Here is a 20,006-nt window from a genome sequence, read left to right as displayed (position 1 = left end):
ACTCCCCATTGAGCAGGGAGCTGGATGCAGGGCTCCATCCTAGGGCCCAGAGATAATGACCTGAGCCGAAGGCAGACACCCAGCCACCTGAGCCACCCAGGCGCCCCTAGGCTCCCAGTTTTGAAGACAAATATAGAAAGCATGATATGAGAAACATTGACTAGGTGCAGAGGAGAGATTGAGGTAGGGTGCTGTGCTGACACCAATGAAATAAAGCTGGATGGATGTTAAATGTTCTGTCTCCAGCTGTTAGTTTTGTTTTTCTTTTTGGTTTTGGTTTTTTGCAGATCTCTTCCTGGATAGGTCCAGGAATGCATTTTTGTGTGGCTATTTTATCTTAGGTTGGAGAAGAGGCCAGAACTTATAGGTAGTATTTCCCAAAGTTATGTTGGTTCTCATATTTGGTTTTTAAAAGTCTGAGATGCTTTAAAAAATACTGGTGCCTGGGTTCTACTCCTGGAAATATTGACATAATTGTTCTGGAGTATTGGGTTTAGGTATTGGGATTTTCAAAAACTTCCAGTATGCTGGCAAGTATGATCTACCATGGCAAAATCAAAATAAACAGGTAAAAAGATTAAAAAAATAATTAAGTTTAGAATTCTCCATCTTGCAGATTTAAAAACATATTCTCATTTTAAAAATTCTGAATGCTTCTGAGTAATAAAGAAACCTATTTAACTTCATTTAACTCAGACTTTTCCAAAGTACTTCATCCTGAATCCGTTTCCACTGCCCCCAGTTTCTGTTAATATCTGGCATCACCAGTGTTCTGAACCACTTAGGACACATTTCCTGATCCACACCTGTGTGGAACAAAATCTCTTGAGGTTAGAATAATATGCTGCCATTTATGGAACTGTTTTTGTACTATTTCCTGAGAGTCTTGAAAATAGATGGCTTATCAAATAATGGTATTTTATCTAATATGAGCAAGAACACAGGACTTTTCTCTTAGAACTGTTTTGAGGCCAGAAAACTTCCTTACCAGAGGACCCACAAACTTCACACTGGCAATCCTTTAAAGACATTTTTCATTAAAATGAATCCATACTGTTTGTATTAAGGGAGAGGTTTGTTGTGTTTTGGGGATGATCCCTAGTGATATCCCTGTTGCTGAGCTATGTATTAATGTAGCTGAGTCTTAGTGGGAAATCTCTGAAGCAATTACTCTAGATCATCTGGGCATGCTGGAACTTGTAGGTCTCTTAACAAAGGCTCAAAGGGGTCAGCCACTTAGAACTTGGCATTAGACTGCCTTCTTTCTTCTAAAGCAAAGTGAACATGTGCTTGTATATGTTAGATGTATTTATAAAATTTATCTCTTCACAGAAAATGTTGAACCAGATATTTGTTAGCTTAAATGTGATGATACTGTGATTTTTGTCAAAGTTTATTTAACAATTAGCTTTGTATTACAAAGGCAAGTTTTCCTTATTATGTTTTTCTTTTGAGTACCAAAAATGTAGAAACAAAATTTATTTTATGCTTTACTTTCATTTTCAATGTATCCTTATGATGGCTACCCTTTTGCTTCTCAGTGTTGATCTTTGGGGTTATTTCTTTAGATCTTTAATAACCCCTTAGATCTTTAATAAACCTTTGCTTTCAATGCTTGGCATAATGAGAAAGATCTGCATTAGTTTTGAATAGTGAGGATGTACTAGTTTCCTGAATGTTGAAAATAGATGGGGGTTGATGGCTTATGCATTACAAACTGTTCAGTTCATTCTCAACAGTAACTTTGAGTAACTTTGGCTACCATGAAAAGCAGACTCTTTATCAGATTTTTCTTGTTAATTTAGTAAATAAGTGCCATAGACAGCATCAGAGAACAGAAACAACTGTCAGGGTCTCTATGACTCACTAAATACGTGTAAGGAGGTAAATTACATCTATTCTATTTTTTTGAAACATGGTGCGATACTTTGGTGGTTTGAGTTGTGAAAGTTGGTTCAGATTACTTTTTTTTTGTTATTTCTATTTGATGGTCAGGGATCTGTGTTACCAAGTTTCTACAGAAGTCAGTGTGAAACTTTTTTTTTTTTTTTTTAAGTGTGAAACTTTTTGTACTATTTACAGTATGCTTCCGATGGCCAGTCTTAGTTGATAAATATAGTTTAGAAAAAGATTGCAATCATTTCCATTGATGAATATAGTTATTTTGTTGAATGTCTTGTTGAATATCTTTTTAATACTCAAACTAAAGGCTATTTATTATTTATTATTTTAAAAAAAGATTTATTTATATGAGAAAGAGCATGAACATGGGGAAGGGTAGAGGGAGAGGAAGAGAAAAAGAATCCTCAAGCAGATTCCCCTCTGCGTGCAGAGCCTGATGTAGGGCTCAATCCCAGAACCCTGAAATCATGACCTGAGCCAAAATCAAGAGACAGCTTCTTAAATGACTGAGCCATCCAGACATCCCCAATTTACTATTATTTTTATCTGTAAAGCAAAATTAGCATAGTTAAATGAATGGCACTCACTTCTTGCTAAAAGGCTCGTAGCAGAGTTTTTAGTCTGGTTTTTTTTTTTTTTTTTTTTTTTTGTGCCTGTTATTGCTAATTCTTGACCAATTCTTTTCTGTTGACTTATGTGACCTTTTAAGCCATGATTTAGAGATGAGTTTTTACATATCTGTATCTTTGGATGAACAAAGTGATGTGTAGCCAGCCTTATGTTAAATCTGAAAAGTGGGAGGTTCTGTGTTCTGTTTTTGTTAGTTACTAGTCATGCTCAGCTTTTGGGCCTGCCCCATGAAGCCATTTACTTTTGCTTTTTGAATGGGAGATGCCTTTGTTCTTTCGACAAGTTCTCATCAAATACCTTTTCATCTTGTAGGCCTAGATGAAAATCAGCTCTTTTTTACCCCTGGACCTGATATATATGTGTCATGGATTTGTTCAGAGATTGGAAGTCAAGTATAATTTGGATAATTATGTGAAATATTTTGGGTCATTGTCTACTTGCCAGGTATCCATACAATATAGTCTAGAACTGAACTATCCAGTATAGTAACTACTAGCTACGTGTGCTTTTGAGCACTTGAAATTTGTTTAGTCCAAACTGAGATAGACTGTAAGTTAAAGATATATATTGGATTTTAAAGATTTAGTATACAAAGAGTAAAGTATCGTCTTTATAATTACGTTCATTAAAGATTGTTTTATATAGTTTTTGCTTTGAAAGGTCAGTAGTTCCCCACCACTTGAGTTGTTCAGTTGATCTCCTGGTTGAGTGATCTCCTGGTAATGATCATTTATCCATTCATTCAACATCTGCAACATATTAATGTATGTAGTCCTGTGCTGGACTCTGGGCATGCAGACATAAATAACACATTCTCGGTCCTTAAGGAGCTCATGATCTTGTGGCAGTTGTGTAGATGGGATTCAGGTCCGTGCTTGGGAGGATGTTTATGTGACCTTTGAGATCCTTTCCAACCCATTGCTCTGCAGATATCTGCATACCTCCTAACTACTTGCTATACAGAGAACTTACAGAGAATCATGAGATCAGAACATACGTAGAGCAGAGCTGTCCCCCAATATTTCTTCATCCATTTACTGTCAGCTCTATTTTATTCTTCAGTGTAGTCTCTATATTTTAAACGCTGTGCCTCTGTTCTTTATTCTTTCATTTCAAATAACTACATTACCAGAAATGCCTTCTTATTGCTTTGTGTGAATATATTCTTTCATCTCCGGTTTCGTCTTCTCATTGTTAACATTTACAAGGTTGCTTCTTTCTGAGTGATGTCTAGATTCTTAAGTTACAAGCAGTCGTCTGTTGGTAAACTGGCTCTGTAAGTAAAAAACCTTTGTTGATTTCTGTGATATAAATACACCCACTAATGCTGATTTGGCTTCTCAAACTTCCTGAATATTCAATAATCACTCCTTGGGAGCCTATAGGAAACAGTTCTCTGACAAAAGTGGATTAAGCCCTTTCTCTTTGAATCTAATTGTGCATGGTAGTTCTTATTGTCTTAAATTTTTCTCTGGGTATGTGGGTGCTCAGTCTGTTAAGTGTCTGCTTTTGGCTCAGGTCATGATCTCAGGGTCCTGGGATCGAACCTTGTATTGAGCTCCCTGCTCAGTGGAGAGGCTGCTTCTCCCCATCTCTCTCCCTCTCTCCTCCATGTTCATGCTCTATCTCAAATAAATAAAACCTTAAAAGATTTTTTTCTTCTATTGTTTCTTTGCAAAATAAATGCAAAAACATAAAAAAAATTCCAATTGCTTCATCTGTTCAAATATTCATTCATTTAGTTTTTCATTCAACAAATTCATATTGATTGCCAGCTGCTCTCAAGGTCATGGTTACTAGATTTTTATAATCACTTTATAATAGCTTTATGGTTCAGGTGACTATTACGCTAGATGTCACATATAAAATGAGTTGTCAGGATAGATGGAGTTTAGATGGTCAGGCATGAGGTTGGGTTAAATTTGTATCTGGTTATGTGTAGACAGCTGTTGGCTGTAACATTAGTCTTCTATATTGGGGCTAGAGATGTATGATTTATTCTTCAGCAGAGGTGAATGATTAGAAACCCTGGGTGTTTGGGATATTAACTTATCTCTGAATGAAGAGTAGCCTTACATTTACCTGTTTAAGAGAGTTAAATCAATGCATGGCAAAACTATCATGACAGATAAAGGTAACCGCTTTGGTTTCCCCAGGCAGCATGGAGTGTGCGTACTTTCTCCTGTAGCTGAAGTCTGTGGATTTCATTTGTCCTTTATGGGGGAGGTAGCAATACAACATGTCCTCTTATTTAACCTAGTAAATATCTGTCTCAGTAAGTATGAGTGAGTGAGTAATGAATACATGGATAAATGAGTGAAAAAGCAAACCAGGAATTAAGTAAACAGTTGGGAATTGTAATTGCAATAAAAAACTGTGGGACTTTTAAAACTTTCTATCATATTAGTATTGCAACTTAAGTTCTAAAAGCTCTGTATAGTCTCTCTAAAGTATGTGGGTGAAAATAAAAGTGTGTGTTTAATACCACTTGACAAATTCCTTTACTTAATTTAAATGTTTATTCAATATCTATTTTGTGCCAGGCAGTATATTAGGTACTAGGGAGAGAAGGGTGAGTAAAAAATATATAGATCCTACCTTCTTTGAGACTGTTATATAGAGAGAGGCCGAGCCAAATAAGCATGCCATAATATCATGTCAAACTACAGTTAAGTCCAATAAAAAAAAGTTGGGGACCCGTTATAGCCAGGGTGGCCTTGAGGCTTTTTTTCCCTGGTGACTTAGACCTATGAGCTGTGATCCGAAGGGTAACCTAGTCAAAAGGGAGTGGGAGAAAATGTGACCAGCAGGAGCAAATATCCTATGGTGAGAGCAGAGGGCCCTATCCAACGGGCTTAGGCAAGGCCTTGTGATGGGCAGATCATAAGGGAGCATGATACGAGGAGGCCTAGGCAGGCAGGGTCAGATACCACCAGGCCTTATGTTCGTTGATTTGAAATTTCCCGTGAAAGCAACAGAATTCAGTGAAGGGTGTTAGTCAAAGAGTGACTAGATTGGATTACCTTTAAAAAAAATATCACTCTGGCTTCTGTGAGAAGACTGATCAGGAAGGTGAGGCATGGGTGTGGGAAGGCTGTTGCAGGAGTCCATCTGAGAGGTAGTGGGGGAGTTGGAGAGAAGTCCATGTAGCCCAGGGGCAGTTAAGACAGAAAAAGCAATGGGACATGGTGGTCGACAGGATCAGGGGAATGAAAGCTGGAGGGACATCTAAGTTCTAACGAATGATTGTGGAAGCTAAGTCTTTTAGGAGATAGGCAGTGCTAGAGGACTGGATTATTATTGTTGTTTTGGGGTGGGGCAGCTGCAAGAAGGTCTTTTTATGCAGTGAATGTGAGAAGCCTTAAGTCACCCAAATAGTATATGGTTGGCTATACTGTTGTGCAGTCTTAAGGAGTTTGTGTTAGAGCAATTTATATGGATGAAATAGTGTAGAGCAGTTTTCAAAATGTGCTCCTTTCTACCAGTGGCACTAATACCCCCTGGAAACCTGTTAGAAATGCAGATTCTCAGGCTCTGCCCCAGACCTATTAGATTAGGACCTTGGGTGGGGCCCAGCATTTTGTATTTAAGGAACCATCCAGGTGATGCGGATGTTTTCCCAGCTAGTCCTAGCCTAGGGAGAGAGCACGAAATGACAGGAATTTGAGGCTGGTATTGAACCTTGAGAATCTCTAATTGTTAAGGATTGGGAGGCAAAGGATGGCTTTGCCAAGAAGATTGGGCAGGAGTGATATTTGGAGAGGTAGAAGAAAAATCCAGGAAGCTAGTGAAGAGAGTATTCAAAGGAGTGCGATGCTTTTGCTGACAAATTCAATAAAATGGTGCTTGGGAAATATTCCCTGGGCATAGAAGAAGTAGATACAGAGAAACACAAAGTAGGTTATTGATTGCCAAGGGTGGGGAGGGAGAGTGAGCAATTTACTGTAAATGGGTGAAGAGTTTCTTTTTTGGGGGATGCACAACTGTTTTGGAATTAGTGGTGATATGAGTTGTGATATACCAAAAGCCACGGCATTGTGATTATGCTAAAATAAATCACTGAACTGTCCACTTCAAAAAGGCTAAATTCACAGTTCTTCAGAGAAGTCTTGTGATTCCTTTTAAAGGGGAGGCTGTAAGGAGAGGGGTGGTGGTTGAGGGGAGATATTCAGTCAAGAAAGTTTGGAATGGTTTTTCTTCTTTTGAAGATGGTAGAGACCTGAAAATGTTTAAATTCTGTTGGGAAGGACCCCAGGTAGAGATCTGGAGAAGAAAGTGATCATCAGTTGTGTTGAATAATGATACAGTTTCAGAGTTGAAGGGACTTCCATGGTTAACTGTGTTTTCCTAACCTGGATCTCCATTTTTACAACAAAGTAGGTGAAAAATCATCCTGAAGCAATCCTCTGATTCAATCTTGAATGTTGCATGGGGCAGGTATCTTGCTGTCTTCCAGGGCCAACCATTCTATTTTCAGATGGTTCTGACTGCCCTGAGGGGTTGAGGGAAGTCATCAGGGAAGACTGATTTATAATATGGGAAATAATATTTCTTTTATAGAATAAAATCTCTCTGCTTCTTGAATGGACTTTCAATCTTATTTCAGTCATTTCCTTCATTCTCACTTCCCAAAGGGCCCAGTGCTGCCAAATCCTGAACCTTTGGGGAAATTTCTAGTATTAGCTGGGTTGATTCCTTTTTTTTTTTTTTAAGATTTTATTTACATATTCATGAGAGACACACAAAGAGGCAGAGACAAAGGCAGAGGGAGAAGCTGGCTCCCTTCAGGAAGCCTCATATGGAGCTTGATCCCAGGACTCCACGATCATGACCTCAGCCAAAGGCAGACCCACCCACAATCACTGAGCCAACCAGGCGCCCGATTCTCTAACTTTCTCACTGGCATCTTAATGTTCAGTTTTCTTGGTTTTGTAATTTACTACCCCTCATCTGTCTGATTTCCAGCTTTCGGGATTTTATTGCTGTTTTCTGCTCTCTTATTCTCCCTGAAGTTGTTGGAATCCATTTTTAAAAAGCCTTTCAAAATTCTCTTTTTAGTGTGGTTTTGGCAGACTGTGTGTCCAATCTGCCACCTCTTCCTTTTCTTTCTCTCTTTTTCCCATGAGAGAATATGTAATACATTTTTGTATCCCTTCACTTTTTATGGTTATTCTCTTTGACGAAGTAGGAGCCAGGTTCCAATATTAAGCCATTTCTCTCAGTTGATATGGGGGCAGGTTTTGGGAACCTATCGTCTCCATGCAGCTGTCATGAGGATTAATTACCCCCCGGAGTGATGGGTATAGTCTCCTTGGTGGGTATGTCATCTCCTTTCCCCAGTTCTGAGGATGGGACCTAATTTTATTGCATCCCTTATTATTTTTCTAGCTGCAAACTTCTTGTCTTTCTAGCCTGCTGTGACTGCTTTGTATCCTAATTCTGTCCCATAGCATGTTAACTCACCCTCCTCTCTCAGGTCTGCAGATTTGATCATCAGGTCACCAGAGCTCTCTTTCAGGCACCAGGAAAAACTGTGGCTATGATAGGACAAGAGATAACATGATCGTCTCATCAAACTTTGCAGACAGCCAGAAAGATGGGGTCTGGAGCTTTTCTGATGACTTACCTGTGTGAATTTGTTTAGGTGACTCTAGCCATGGGAAGACATACTTCAGAGAATAAGGAGTACTTCCAATTTCTTAAAATTATTTTACTCTTTTAAATAAAGTTTTTTTTCCCTTTTCTTCACTTAATCAGTAATTTTTAATCTAGGGTCTGTGGAGATAGTTCAAGAGTTGTTGAATCTGAATGACAAGAAAAATGTCTTTGTTTTCACTAATCATATAACTGATAAAATTACCTTCAATTATAAATGTTGGAAATAAACTCTAGTAGTATTAGCAATATGAATGTCACAATAGAAATTACAGACATTTTTGTATCCCATTATAGTTTTGGCATGCGTCTTATATATTTCATATATCTTATTATTTATGTTCATTCCTTCTTCAAAATTATAGTTATTGTTAAACCTACTAGATCTTGTTACATACTAATAAACAGTAAGTTAGGTAAATATTATGGTATTGTAAGTTTGTTTTTTGTATTTTGAGAAATTTGAATTATTCTTTTGTTATTCATTTATATTTTATACATTTAAAAGCATTATTCTGAGAAAAAGCACTCACAAGCTTCATCTGATTGCTAAGAGGTTCATGACACACAAGAGATTCTGAACCGAGAAAAGGAGTTCACAAGTTTCATCAGATTGCTAAGAGGTCCATGACACACAAAAAATTCTGAACCCTTGTCCCAAAGAGATAAGTGCCTACAAAAGAATATGTGATTGTTTCTATAAACCACTATTTTATCTTGGATCCCCAGCTACACCTTTCTCTGGCTTAATCCATTAAAATATGTTTTTTAATGTATGGCCTATGTCTATACAAGATATTTGGAAGAGGAGCTATTTTGGTTTTCACTGACCCAGGAATTCAGATGGCGCTAAAAAAGAAGTCTTGAAATCAGACTTACGTATCTAGAATATCCCTTCCTATTTACATAGGTTAACTTTGAAGTTTTAGGACTTAAACATTTCTGGTAAGTTGCGTGGCTAACTTACTGTCTTTATTTTTTTTTTTTTAAGATTTTATTTGTTTATTCATGAGAGACACAGAGAGAGATTGAGAGGCAGAGACACAGGCAGAGGGAGAAGTAGGTTCCATGCAGGGAGCCTGACGATCCCGGGTCCCCAGGATCACACCCTGGGCTGAAGGCGGCGCTCAACCACTTAGCCACCCGGGCTGCCCTAACTTACAGTTTTATATTAGGTTATCAGGGTGCTGAAACCCAGTGACGTTAAAGTTCCATTTTAACTTACGGCGTGGCAGCCATAGGTTCAAGTTGCCTTGGATGGTTGTGATATGTTAATTATATGTTAAAGCCTTTACAGGTAATTTTCTCCCCATGGAGCATCATCTGGCACCTTCCCCACTGCTGCCCTTGGACTGACTTTCTGTGCTGCATTTGACTTTTGTTATTGGCAGGTGCCGGACAGCTCTGTTCCTTTGGGTCAGCAGTGGGGCCTAGGGAGAGAGACTGAGAACCTTGAGGTCAAGTTTCTTGCCTTGGACACCTTGGAACACAGCTAGTGTTAAAGCTCTAGTGCCAGTTCTTGCTTCACCTGAACTTGATACTTCAGTTTTATGTTGCCTGAAGCAAGTCTGCTAAGTTACTCTAAAAATTTAAATAAAGTATGAAGTACTCAATTTTCGGTGCAGTAGATTCCCACTCCTTTTGATAACAACACTTCATGGTGCATTAGAAGCTCTCATGGATCCGACAGGAGATTATTCGGAAGTGTGACTGCCTCTTCCATAGTTTTTTTTTTTTTTTGGTGGTGCTGAGGAGGGTGGGTAGATGGATGGGGCCGCATTTAATCCATGATAATAACAGCTAGCTTCTGATGACTTGCCTACATTGTCCTCCTTACATTTTTATACTTGTATTTATCATATTCCTGACGGGTGGTTGTTCCTCTGTCAGAATACGTTTAGTGATTATGAATCTTTTACTTAATGAAACAGTCTAGTTCACTATTAATAATATAAAGAATAGTCATAATATTTATTAGGCGCTTCCTATATCCTAGGGTCTTATATGAAGGACTTTATATTTATTAGATGTAATCTGACAACAATCCTGTGAATGGCAGATACTATCAGTAACATCATTTCAGAGATGGGAAACCAAGACTCATAGAGGTAAAATAACTTGCTCGTGGTCCCAGCCATATGTGGCAGAGCTGGAATTTGAATGAAGGCAGTCTGACTTCAGAGCTCAGGCTCTTAGATCTGCTTTTCTGGTTAATTCTGCCTATTGCATTAAAGCAGTTTCAGAAATGATTCAGTAAAGCTCTAAAAGTAGTTAACTAATAGGATCTGATGGGTTACATTAATTTATCGTGTTGACAGCTGTGAAGCCAAACAAGCATATCGTCAGTTGACTTTGGTATTTTATTATTTGAATATTCTGAATGTGCGTTTTTAGTGTTTTGTTTTGTTTTTTTGTATTTATAGGGATGCTTCCTTTGGAAATTGCACTTATAATCTCACCATCCTCGACTGTTTGCAGGGAATCAGAAAGGTAATAATTCTCCTTGCTGTAGTTGACATAGAAGTTTCAAAATATGAAAAAAGAATAATGTCAACATCCTTGTTTGTCATTGCAGAGAAGAAAGGACAGGCAGTGAGCAGAAGGCTTTTACTTCTTGATGGAATGATTGATCTGTAAAATATAGACTGTCAGGCAAATTGAGGAGTGTCTGGGAGTAACTCTAATTCCTTATTGCAGTAAAAGGGCTTTCTCTTTCTTATTTAAATTAATCCTGTTCTGGGGCAGATGTATCATTTCTATCTGCTGCTCTGCCTGTGACATTGCTTTGTCACTGATGCGGTTTCCTTATCAAGCTAGAGTTTAGTGTGGGAGAGATAGGAAGCCACTGCACACCTCTTTTACTGTGGGGGAGAACATTTCCATGTTGGTTTCCTATCTGGATATTATTACATGCCTATGAAGGAGTAAGTAGGCCAGATATTATTATTTCATTTTTATAGATGAGGAAACAATCCTAGAGAAGGTAAGTTATTCTTAGGGCCATAGGGAGTTATTAGCAGGGCTAATTCTAACTCACCTTTCCTTATCAATTTGGAGCTTTCTAATATATCAGGGTGTCTTATAAATCAAAGGTTGTTCTAGAAGCATCGATCTACTGGGAAGTCATGCACAGTGCATGCTATACTGTGAATTCTAATGAAGGTTCAGAGTACATGATTCCATCTTGAATGTATAGCCATGATTTATCATCAGTCAGGAATGTACATATTGCATAACCCATTGGCAAGGGTCATTACGGATTATACACACACTATCAGCAGTGACTCTTGTTCCAGTTTTTCTCTGATGTAATACAAAACTGATTTTGTTACATTTTGAGTTGAGAAAATTGGTTATGTATACTAGTTTTGTGGGTTTATTTTTGACTTTGATATATCATTTATAAATGAATTTAAGCTCTGTAAAAGTTTAAAATAGTTTCAAATATTTTTCTTTTCACTTAAAAACTGTCAAAATGCTCTAGAACATCCCGCAAATAATGTCACAAACCCAGACTTCTAGTAACACAAGTTAAGAACCCTTATGGAGATATTATTCAATATGTAATTCACTGTGATAGCATTTAGAAAGTATGCCCGAGGGGTAAAAAAGTAACTTACTTTTTGTTATTGTTGTTATTATTTTGTCTGTTCTGCCATCTGGTACAGGCTGTTTATAAATTTATGAAGTTCAGAAAGAGTTCACACTGGAATATCCCCGCCTGTTGTGGTAACTTGGTAACTTGATATAGAAATTTATGACATCCTTCCTGCTATAGAGGAAAGGTGTGACTTTGTTCATGGATAAAGTCTTCTGTGAATTTCTTGTTCCATCAAGTGCTGGGGTTTATTTTACCCAAATGTAGATGAGATTTTAGAAGATTTGGCAGTGTTCAACATGCCTTTGAGACATACTACCCCTCCCCATACTCTCTCTTACATAATAAGCCACTGTGTTCTGGGCAATTGCTGTGACAAAGAGTATCATACTCCTAAGAATGTAGACAGAGTGTGGCTGCATTTTTGCCTTTTTAGGAAGCATAGCTTTCTGATTTTGTTGTATTGGCATCATCATAAGCATAGTTCACATGTGTGTGAACTACACACAGAAACATGTACAAACACACACTTTGAATGAAGAGAAAGGAAGGAACGTTGTAGGTCCTCGGTATATTTTTCTCACTGCTTTCACTGGATTGGTGCATCTGGATCCACTAAATTGCTTTGTTTAAAGGTGAAAGGATTTAAAAAATTTGTTTTGCTTGTAAAACAAGTGTTGACTAAACCACTGTTGTCAGAATTTATCATTTATAAGAAACACCTAGAAGGCATGTTAAAATGCTGATCCTACCCCCAAAGAATCACATTTAATAGTTCTGGGATGGTGTTTAGGAATTTGTATTTTAAAGTGCTTCTGTTGTAGGTGATCCGTGTTCTGCCTTTTGGAAAACATTGGTCTCTAAAGTATTTTCAAAGATAGATGTACGAGAACTTGACTTAATAGATTCTTCTATTTTTAAAGACTTGAATATGTAACTTTTAAAAGTAACAGTGGTTTTGTATTCTATTCTAATCTGTATAGCTTCATGACTTATAAAAGACTGTCCTCTTCAAAATTTTGTATCTGAGCAAGCTGGATAGTTTTCAAAGTTCTAAGTCATTAGTTATAAAAAGGAGTAATGAATGTTTTCTTTGTGTTGTTAAAAATATCAGCTCTTCCTCTAAATTGTAAGAGCAGTCAAGTAAGCTTTTACTCTGTCAGTAACTATTACCATAAAACAAATTCTCTCAAAGAGTTTTAGGAACAATTAAGGGCCTATTAAGTAAAAATGCCCCTTTTGCTAAGTGGCTCATTAGTGATAAAAGAGAAACAAAACCTCAGGAATAATTGATTTTTCTTCTCCTATCTGAAAAGTTAATCACTGTTATATATTCTATCATAGTTAGATGTGAATTAATTGCATAGTTCCCAATAGGTTTTTTTTTTTTAAAAGATTTTATTTATTTATTTATTTATTTATTTATTTATTTATTTATTTATTTATTTATGAGCGACACCGAGAAAGAGGCAGAGACACAGGCAGAAGGAGAAGCAGGCTCCCTGAGAGCCCGATGTGGGACTCGATCCTGGAACTCCAGAATCAGGTCCTGAGCCCAAGGCAGACAGACACTCAACCACTGAGCCACCCAGACATCCCCCCAACAGGTTTTAACTCTACTTTTGCTAGCATATTCCATTTTATATACATAATTGATTTTTATACAAAACTGATGTAAATTAGGACTCTAGATACATTTTGTGGGACATATTTTCATGCTTTTTTAAGTGTTAAGTCCCACTTGTGAGAAAGTTTCAGTGCAAAATTACTAATGTTAGAAGGTGATTTCTAGATATGCGTTATAAATGAAAGATTTCAAGCTTTTTCCTTCAAGTTAATGAGATCATCTGTGAACAGGAATTCTAGGAATGACTAGAGGACTTACCAATTTTTCGTGAAAAAACTAATTCAAATTCTGCTTCTAGGGATTACAACATGGATTTTTTGACTTTGAGACATTTGATGTGGATGAATATGAACATTATGAGGTTTGTACATTTTAATATTTTGCAAGATATAATTTCATGTTAATTAAAATCCCCTACCTCCTCACTCTTCCTCACCCTCCAACACTCAGGTATTGCAAATTGAATGGCTGCTAAAATAAAAGCATCCTGGAGTTTTCTGTAGTTGTCAGTTTTGTCCTTTCAGCTTGGTTATTGCCTTTGAACCAGGAATCACCAAAATTTTAGTTTGGGAAAAACATCATATCTATAATGTTCTTCCACCAAACCTCTGTTGACAATTATTTTACATGTTTAGTTTATAAGAAAAAATAATTTCAAAGTATAGTTTGCTAGTGATTCTGAGTTACTGTTAATTTAAAATTCAGTTTCTGTTTAAAACAAAACTAGACTTGCATTTTATAATATTATTGACTGGATAAATTTTATTTTGAAATGTGGCTGAATTTGCCTAGTTCTACGAGTTGGCTGAGTTTTTTTCCCCTTGTCATCATGAAGCTTTCGAATAATGTCTTGCCTGCTCAGCGATGCAGTTTAGGCAAGGGCTGTCCCAGCCAGGTTGTGGTTTAAGGAGGCAGTGAAGAAGAGCACTTTCTGAATAGGAGGAGGAGGAGTCTAGAAGCAGTTAGCTTTTCTGGAAGATGAGAAGCCTGTAGAATGTGAGTAGGCCCAACATTCTGTGCAAGTGAGCTCATCTGTTGGGGGTTCTCCAGAGGACCTGTGAAATGTATCACTATGCTTAGCAACAGAGGGCAGCCCTCCCACTTTGGGCTCTAGTTCAGGATTTCTGTTTGGAAATCCTGCTTACATGTTAAACTTAACATGTCTGAAAAGAAACTGGCCATCTTGTCACTCAAACATGGTCTTCTGAAGCTTCATTCCTTTGTATCAATGGCACCACCATCCTGCAGTTCCCAGGCTCAAGAACAGAAGCGCTTCTCTTTCCCTCCCAATCTAAGCAGCATTTGAACTCTGGGGGTGTGTTTCATCTTTCCTGTCCTTTCTGTTCTCCCTTCCTTCCCTTTGGCTCAGGTGCCAGTGCCTTTCCTTGTGGACTATTATAAGCACTCTCTAATGAGCCCTGGCCCTTCTTCCCTTGTTGGTCTTTCATCCATGTGACTGAGTGATCGTAAAACAGGGCTCTCATCATTCTTGACCCCAAACTGCTCAGCCTTCCTTTCTGCCCCGTGCCCACCCTCTTTAACATTTCCCCTCCTCCATTTCGTGTGTGTCAGATCTACACAGATCATTACTCTCTTGGGTACTTTCTCCCTTCAGTTTCATATGTTACAATTTGCACTTTCCATTTCTCTATCATGGCTGATTGTGTACAGCTTTATTTTTCTTATTGGATCGCAAATTCCTTGTGAGGTAGGATATGGCTAAATGGAAAAATTTATACCTAGTTCTTGGATAGAAGGATTTAACATCATAAAACTGCTATTTCTCCTCAAATTAATAAATTTAGTGTAATTTATTAAAAATCTTGAGCTAGCTTTCTTTCTTGGCAAAAAAGCGTTGTTCTCATGGCATTTTTATTAGTGGCAAAAAAAAAATTCATCCCCGCAAACCCCGTCCCCCAACTAGAAACAAAGAGACTGTCCACTTATAAGAAGGGAAGATTGAATCCTTGTAGTACACACAGACACCATGGAATGGTTGTAGTGATGTGAAAAGGGGAATTTGAGCTATATTGCGTGTCTTTGAATGATTTCTCTAACATATTCTTTGGAAGAAAAGATACAGATAAGCGCTCATAATGTAATCCCCTCCTTTAATAAACAATAATGAGATCCCATTTCACCTATATATGTATATCTGTATTAGAAGAGCAGGGCTGATTTCCTGTAGAGCTAATAAAGCTTAAAATTTAGAGACCTCCACTTCCATGGGCACCCTTTAAGGTCCTATATACCTAATTGTGTATTTATAATTCTGTATTTTTTTTGAAAGATTTTATTTGTTTATTCATGAGAGACGAGAGAGAGGCAGAAGCATAGGCAGAGGGAGAAGCAGGCTCCCTCTAGCAAGCTCCATATGGGATTCGATTCTAGGACCTTGGGATCATGACCTGAGCCAAAGGCAGATGCTTAACCACTGAGCCATGCAGGTGCCCCCTGTATTCTTTTCTTCAAGTGGGCTTCCAAATCAGATAAGCTTCACACTCCATGTGTATTAGCATGGAGAAAATTATATGTCAAAATGCTAATGCCATTTCCATTAAAGGAGATGGTGTGGGGACTCAGGAAGAGGAAGGAACAAATACCACAATAACTAGAAAAAAACTATTTGACATTTTACTCATTCCTTCCTATTTTTTTTTTAAAACTTTAATGTTTGTGTTGAGAGGTAGTTGGAAAAGCTGTTGCAAAACCTGAAACAGACAGTACAGTATCGTTCTTGCAAACCAGCCAGCCAACCAGCCAAACAAAAAAGTCTGTTAAGAATGTGTTCATACTGTCACCTGAATAAACAACAACAACAACAATAATAATAACAACACAGATAATAATGGGAGGCAAGGGGCAGTTGGTGAACATTTTAAAAGTTTTCTGTCAAATTACTTCCTTTCTGGGAGTGACACACACACACACACACACACACACACAATCATAAAGCCCAGGAAAAGAAAATCACAAAGGACGCTTTTCAAGGAGTGAGCATGTCATAAATGCTGCTCAATGAATATATGAAGGAACTCTCCTCCCGACACTCTGTGGACCTGATCCTTTCTTGCCATAATTTCTCTCACTTTTCATTTTCTCACCTGCTTTAGTGAGTTTGGACATTGGGTGATCTCGTAGGATAGCTAGATACACATATTTAGTGTGTTCCAACAAAGTAGGCATTCCAATGAAGGCGTGGTTTTCCTAGTAAGATTTTATCATTGATAGCAAATTAGGAGAATGTAAGTCTTAGATTAGTGGGGGATATTCAGGATGAAGTTTTTCAAAGGCACTTCTTTTTTTTTTTTTTTTAAAGATTTTATTTATTTACTCATGAGAGACACAGAAAGAGGGGCACAGACACAGGCAGAGGGAGAAGCAGGCTCCATGCAGGGAGCCCGATGTGGGACTCCATCCCGGGTCTCCAGGATCACGCCCTGGGGGCGCTAAACCACTGAGCCACCCGGGCTGCCCCTCAAAGGCACTTCTTGAGTGAACTACATTTAATACATAATTTGATCAAGAAAAAGCCTAAATTAATGAGATCACATCTCTGTGTGAGATTGAAGGGCAATTTTATGATAAGAATGCCACTTATAAATGTTGTTAGTGACAAGGCCAGCAGAACATGGAAAATACTCATTTTACAAAATCTTCAGATAAACTTTCGCTCATTCTGAAAAAGGTTATACCTATTTTCCTTCTGTAATTCATGGGTCTAGAGCATTGCTGTCCATAGAAATATATATAATGAGAATTATATATATTTTAAACATTCTAGTAGCCACATTTAGAAAAAGTAAAAAGAAATGATGAGATTAATTTTAATATATTTTACCTAATCCAGTATACCCAAACTATCATTTCATCATGTAATCAATACAAAAATTATTGGGGATCCCTGGGTGGCTCAGCGGTTTGGTGCCTGCCATTGGCCCAGGGCGCGATCCTGGAGTCCCGGGATTGAGTCCTGAGTCGGGCTCCTGGCATGGAGCCTGCTTCTCCCTCCTCCTGTGTCTCTGCCTCTCTATGTCTACCATAAATAAAAAATAAATAAATATTTAAAAAAATACAAAAATTATTATTGAAGTATTGTACATTCCTATTTTTTTTTTTTTTAATTTATTCATGAGAGAGAGAGAGAGAGAGAGAGGCAGAGACACAGGCAGAGGGAGAAGCAGGCTCCAAGCACCTCCGGGAGCCCGACGTGGGATTCGATCCCGGGTCTCCAGGATCGCGCCCTGGGCCAAAGACAGGCGCTAAACCACTGCGCCACCCAGGGATCCCCGTACATCCCTGTTTTTGAACTAAGTCTTCAAATCTCAGCATGTAGTTTGCTCTATGGCACATCTCAGTTTGGACTAGTCACTTTTTTTTTTTTAAGTAGGCTTCATATCCAGCATGGAGCCCAGTGTGGGGCTTGAACTCTTGATGCTGAAATGAAGACTTGACTTGAAATCAGAGTTAGATGCTTTAACCGACTGAGCTCCCAGGAGCTCCTGGACTGGTCACATTTCAAGTGCTCCATAGATGCATGTAGGTAGAGGGCAGATTCTGCAGGGACAGGCTTGGCATGCACTGTTGAGGTCCCTTGGAATGATGTGAAGCCTGAGATTAGCAGAACAGGTTATGCTGCCTTGCTTCAGGTGATCTAATTATTCACATAAGAGTTAAGCCCTGTCAGATTTAAAAGGCTTGGGATAAGGTATCTCAGGCTCTTGCTTTATTTCCATGTGACTTCCAAAATGGCCCATTAATTATTGCTGAACAAAAGTATCTTCCTGATCTCTCAGGTCCTTTACCAAGCTGTTGAACTGTGCATTCTTCACTTTTGCACTGATCAAACAGGTATAATCCTGGCAGCTATGCCATGAAGATCCCAGAAAGTAACTGTAAGAAAGTGGTCCCAAAACTTCTCCTAACAATCAGTATCCAAATGTTCATACTTTTCCAACAGGTTTCTTAAGGTATTTTCAAAGAACAGCCAGTCCTTTGAAACGTAACCATTCATGGTTTCACTTGAAAAATGAAAATAGACCTTTTCCCCTCGGGAACAGCAGTGAAGATGAAAGAGCTTGAGTATTCAAATTATGTTCCTGTGAGTATGTGAGGAGCTGTACCCTCACATACCTCTGTATGGTTACTGCTCACGTAGGATAGTATTCTGCTTGTGAGACCCTGAAGGAGCACCCATACATAGAGTCTGCCTTCAGTCAGCCTTTTAAAAATTCTTCTTTGGGGAACCATCCTTACTAAATAGGGCCCACCTAAAATTGATGGTGGTGCTTTTAGGCATTATCTTAAGTCATTATTCATCAAAGAGAACTTGAAGTTGTGTCTTTTGTTTGTCATTTGGTTGTCTCCAAGGGGCTTTCTACTGTTTACCAGAAGGCTTGCCATTTTTGATGATGTCTCTGTGTTGGCCATACACAGATAAACTCTCAGAGCAGCATCATGTCCCCGGGAGGGGAGGAGAAGAGAAGGGCAAAGAAACAAACCCTGGGGAAGCTTGTGGAGATGCCTCATTGGTGTGGCTTGCATTTATTACCCCATCCAGAATTTGGCCTATGCAATTGCTAGGAGTTTCCTTAAATACTTCTTTTGGGATTAAATGGAGCTTAAAGTTTACATAAAGCGTACTTCAAAAACTAAGAAATTAATTTGTCTTCATTCTTTGAGTTATTTTATATCTTCCACTATCTTTTTTTCCCTCCCATAAATCATTCCTTTTTTGAGGAAAAAAACCAACAACGTGCTTTTGGTGGGTGAAGTAACATGGTCAGTGTGTGAGGATATTTCCCAGAATTACTGACGGTGACCCTTTGCTTTTACATGCTGCCAAACCAGGGCCACTTTACTAGAGGTTACTTGATAACCTGCAGTAGGCTCCTGCAGGCCTGGTGACAGACTGACTGGTTACTGCCCACTTGAGTGTGGAGTCACTGCATAGGGCCTCCTTTTGCTTCTCTCATCAAGGCACATGTGAAAAAGGATAATATTTGCTCAGTACCCTGTGATTATAGCTCATAGCTGTTGACAACTGGCCTGGGCACTCTGGCTGCCCTGGTCCCTGCCAAGGCAACTCCATTCTGTTTCACTGATTTTGGGAAGCTTTGTTCAACAGAAATAATGGTGTACAGATAAACCCTGGTTCTGTGAGGGTCAAGAAGCTGCATTACACTCTTTATGGCCTTGAGCTGATAACTTTTCAGTTCGTTTATTGAACAGATGTTTATTTAAGTACCTCCTGTTTTCTCAGTATATTTGCTAGGTCAGGTACTTTTTTTTTTTTTCCCCTCAAGAGGCTGCCTGCAATTTCCTCTCTTCATGTGTGGGGTTAGAGCCTTTATTCTTATCATCTGCTACCATAGAATCCTTATATTCTTGCGGAAGTTATCATGTCCAACCTTTGTCACAAACCCCATCTTCAAGCTTATCAGATTAATTGTTTACACAGAATTTTGCCTTCATCCGTGGCAGGCTGAATGTGGAAAATTTTGCTCCTGAGATGTTCTAGCATTGTGTAAGTCATTATTATTACTATCTTCACTTACAGGGTGTTCATTTGGGAAAAGAGCACTGCTGTCGTCG

General features: G+C 38.4%; 1 protein-coding gene across 9 annotated transcripts in view; it reads left to right on the top strand.

The window, feature by feature from the left end:
• Positions 1 to 20,006, top strand: part of CDC14A (cell division cycle 14A) — a 178,622-nt gene that overhangs the window by 74,566 nt on the left and 84,050 nt on the right. For all 9 annotated transcript variants that reach the window (XM_072754506.1, XM_072754503.1, XM_072754505.1 and 6 more), the window contains 2 exons: positions 10,611 to 10,677; positions 13,711 to 13,773. In XM_072754506.1, coding sequence (XP_072610607.1) covers positions 10,611 to 10,677; positions 13,711 to 13,773 — 130 coding nt within the window. The remainder of the gene's footprint in view (positions 1 to 10,610; positions 10,678 to 13,710; positions 13,774 to 20,006) is intronic.

Source organism: Vulpes vulpes, chromosome 3 (assembly GCF_048418805.1).
Source record: "Vulpes vulpes isolate BD-2025 chromosome 3, VulVul3, whole genome shotgun sequence".
Taxonomy (NCBI): Eukaryota; Metazoa; Chordata; class Mammalia; order Carnivora; family Canidae; genus Vulpes; species Vulpes vulpes.
The sequence above is the reverse complement of the archived record's forward strand: the minus strand, read 5'-3'. Positions and strand labels throughout refer to the sequence as shown.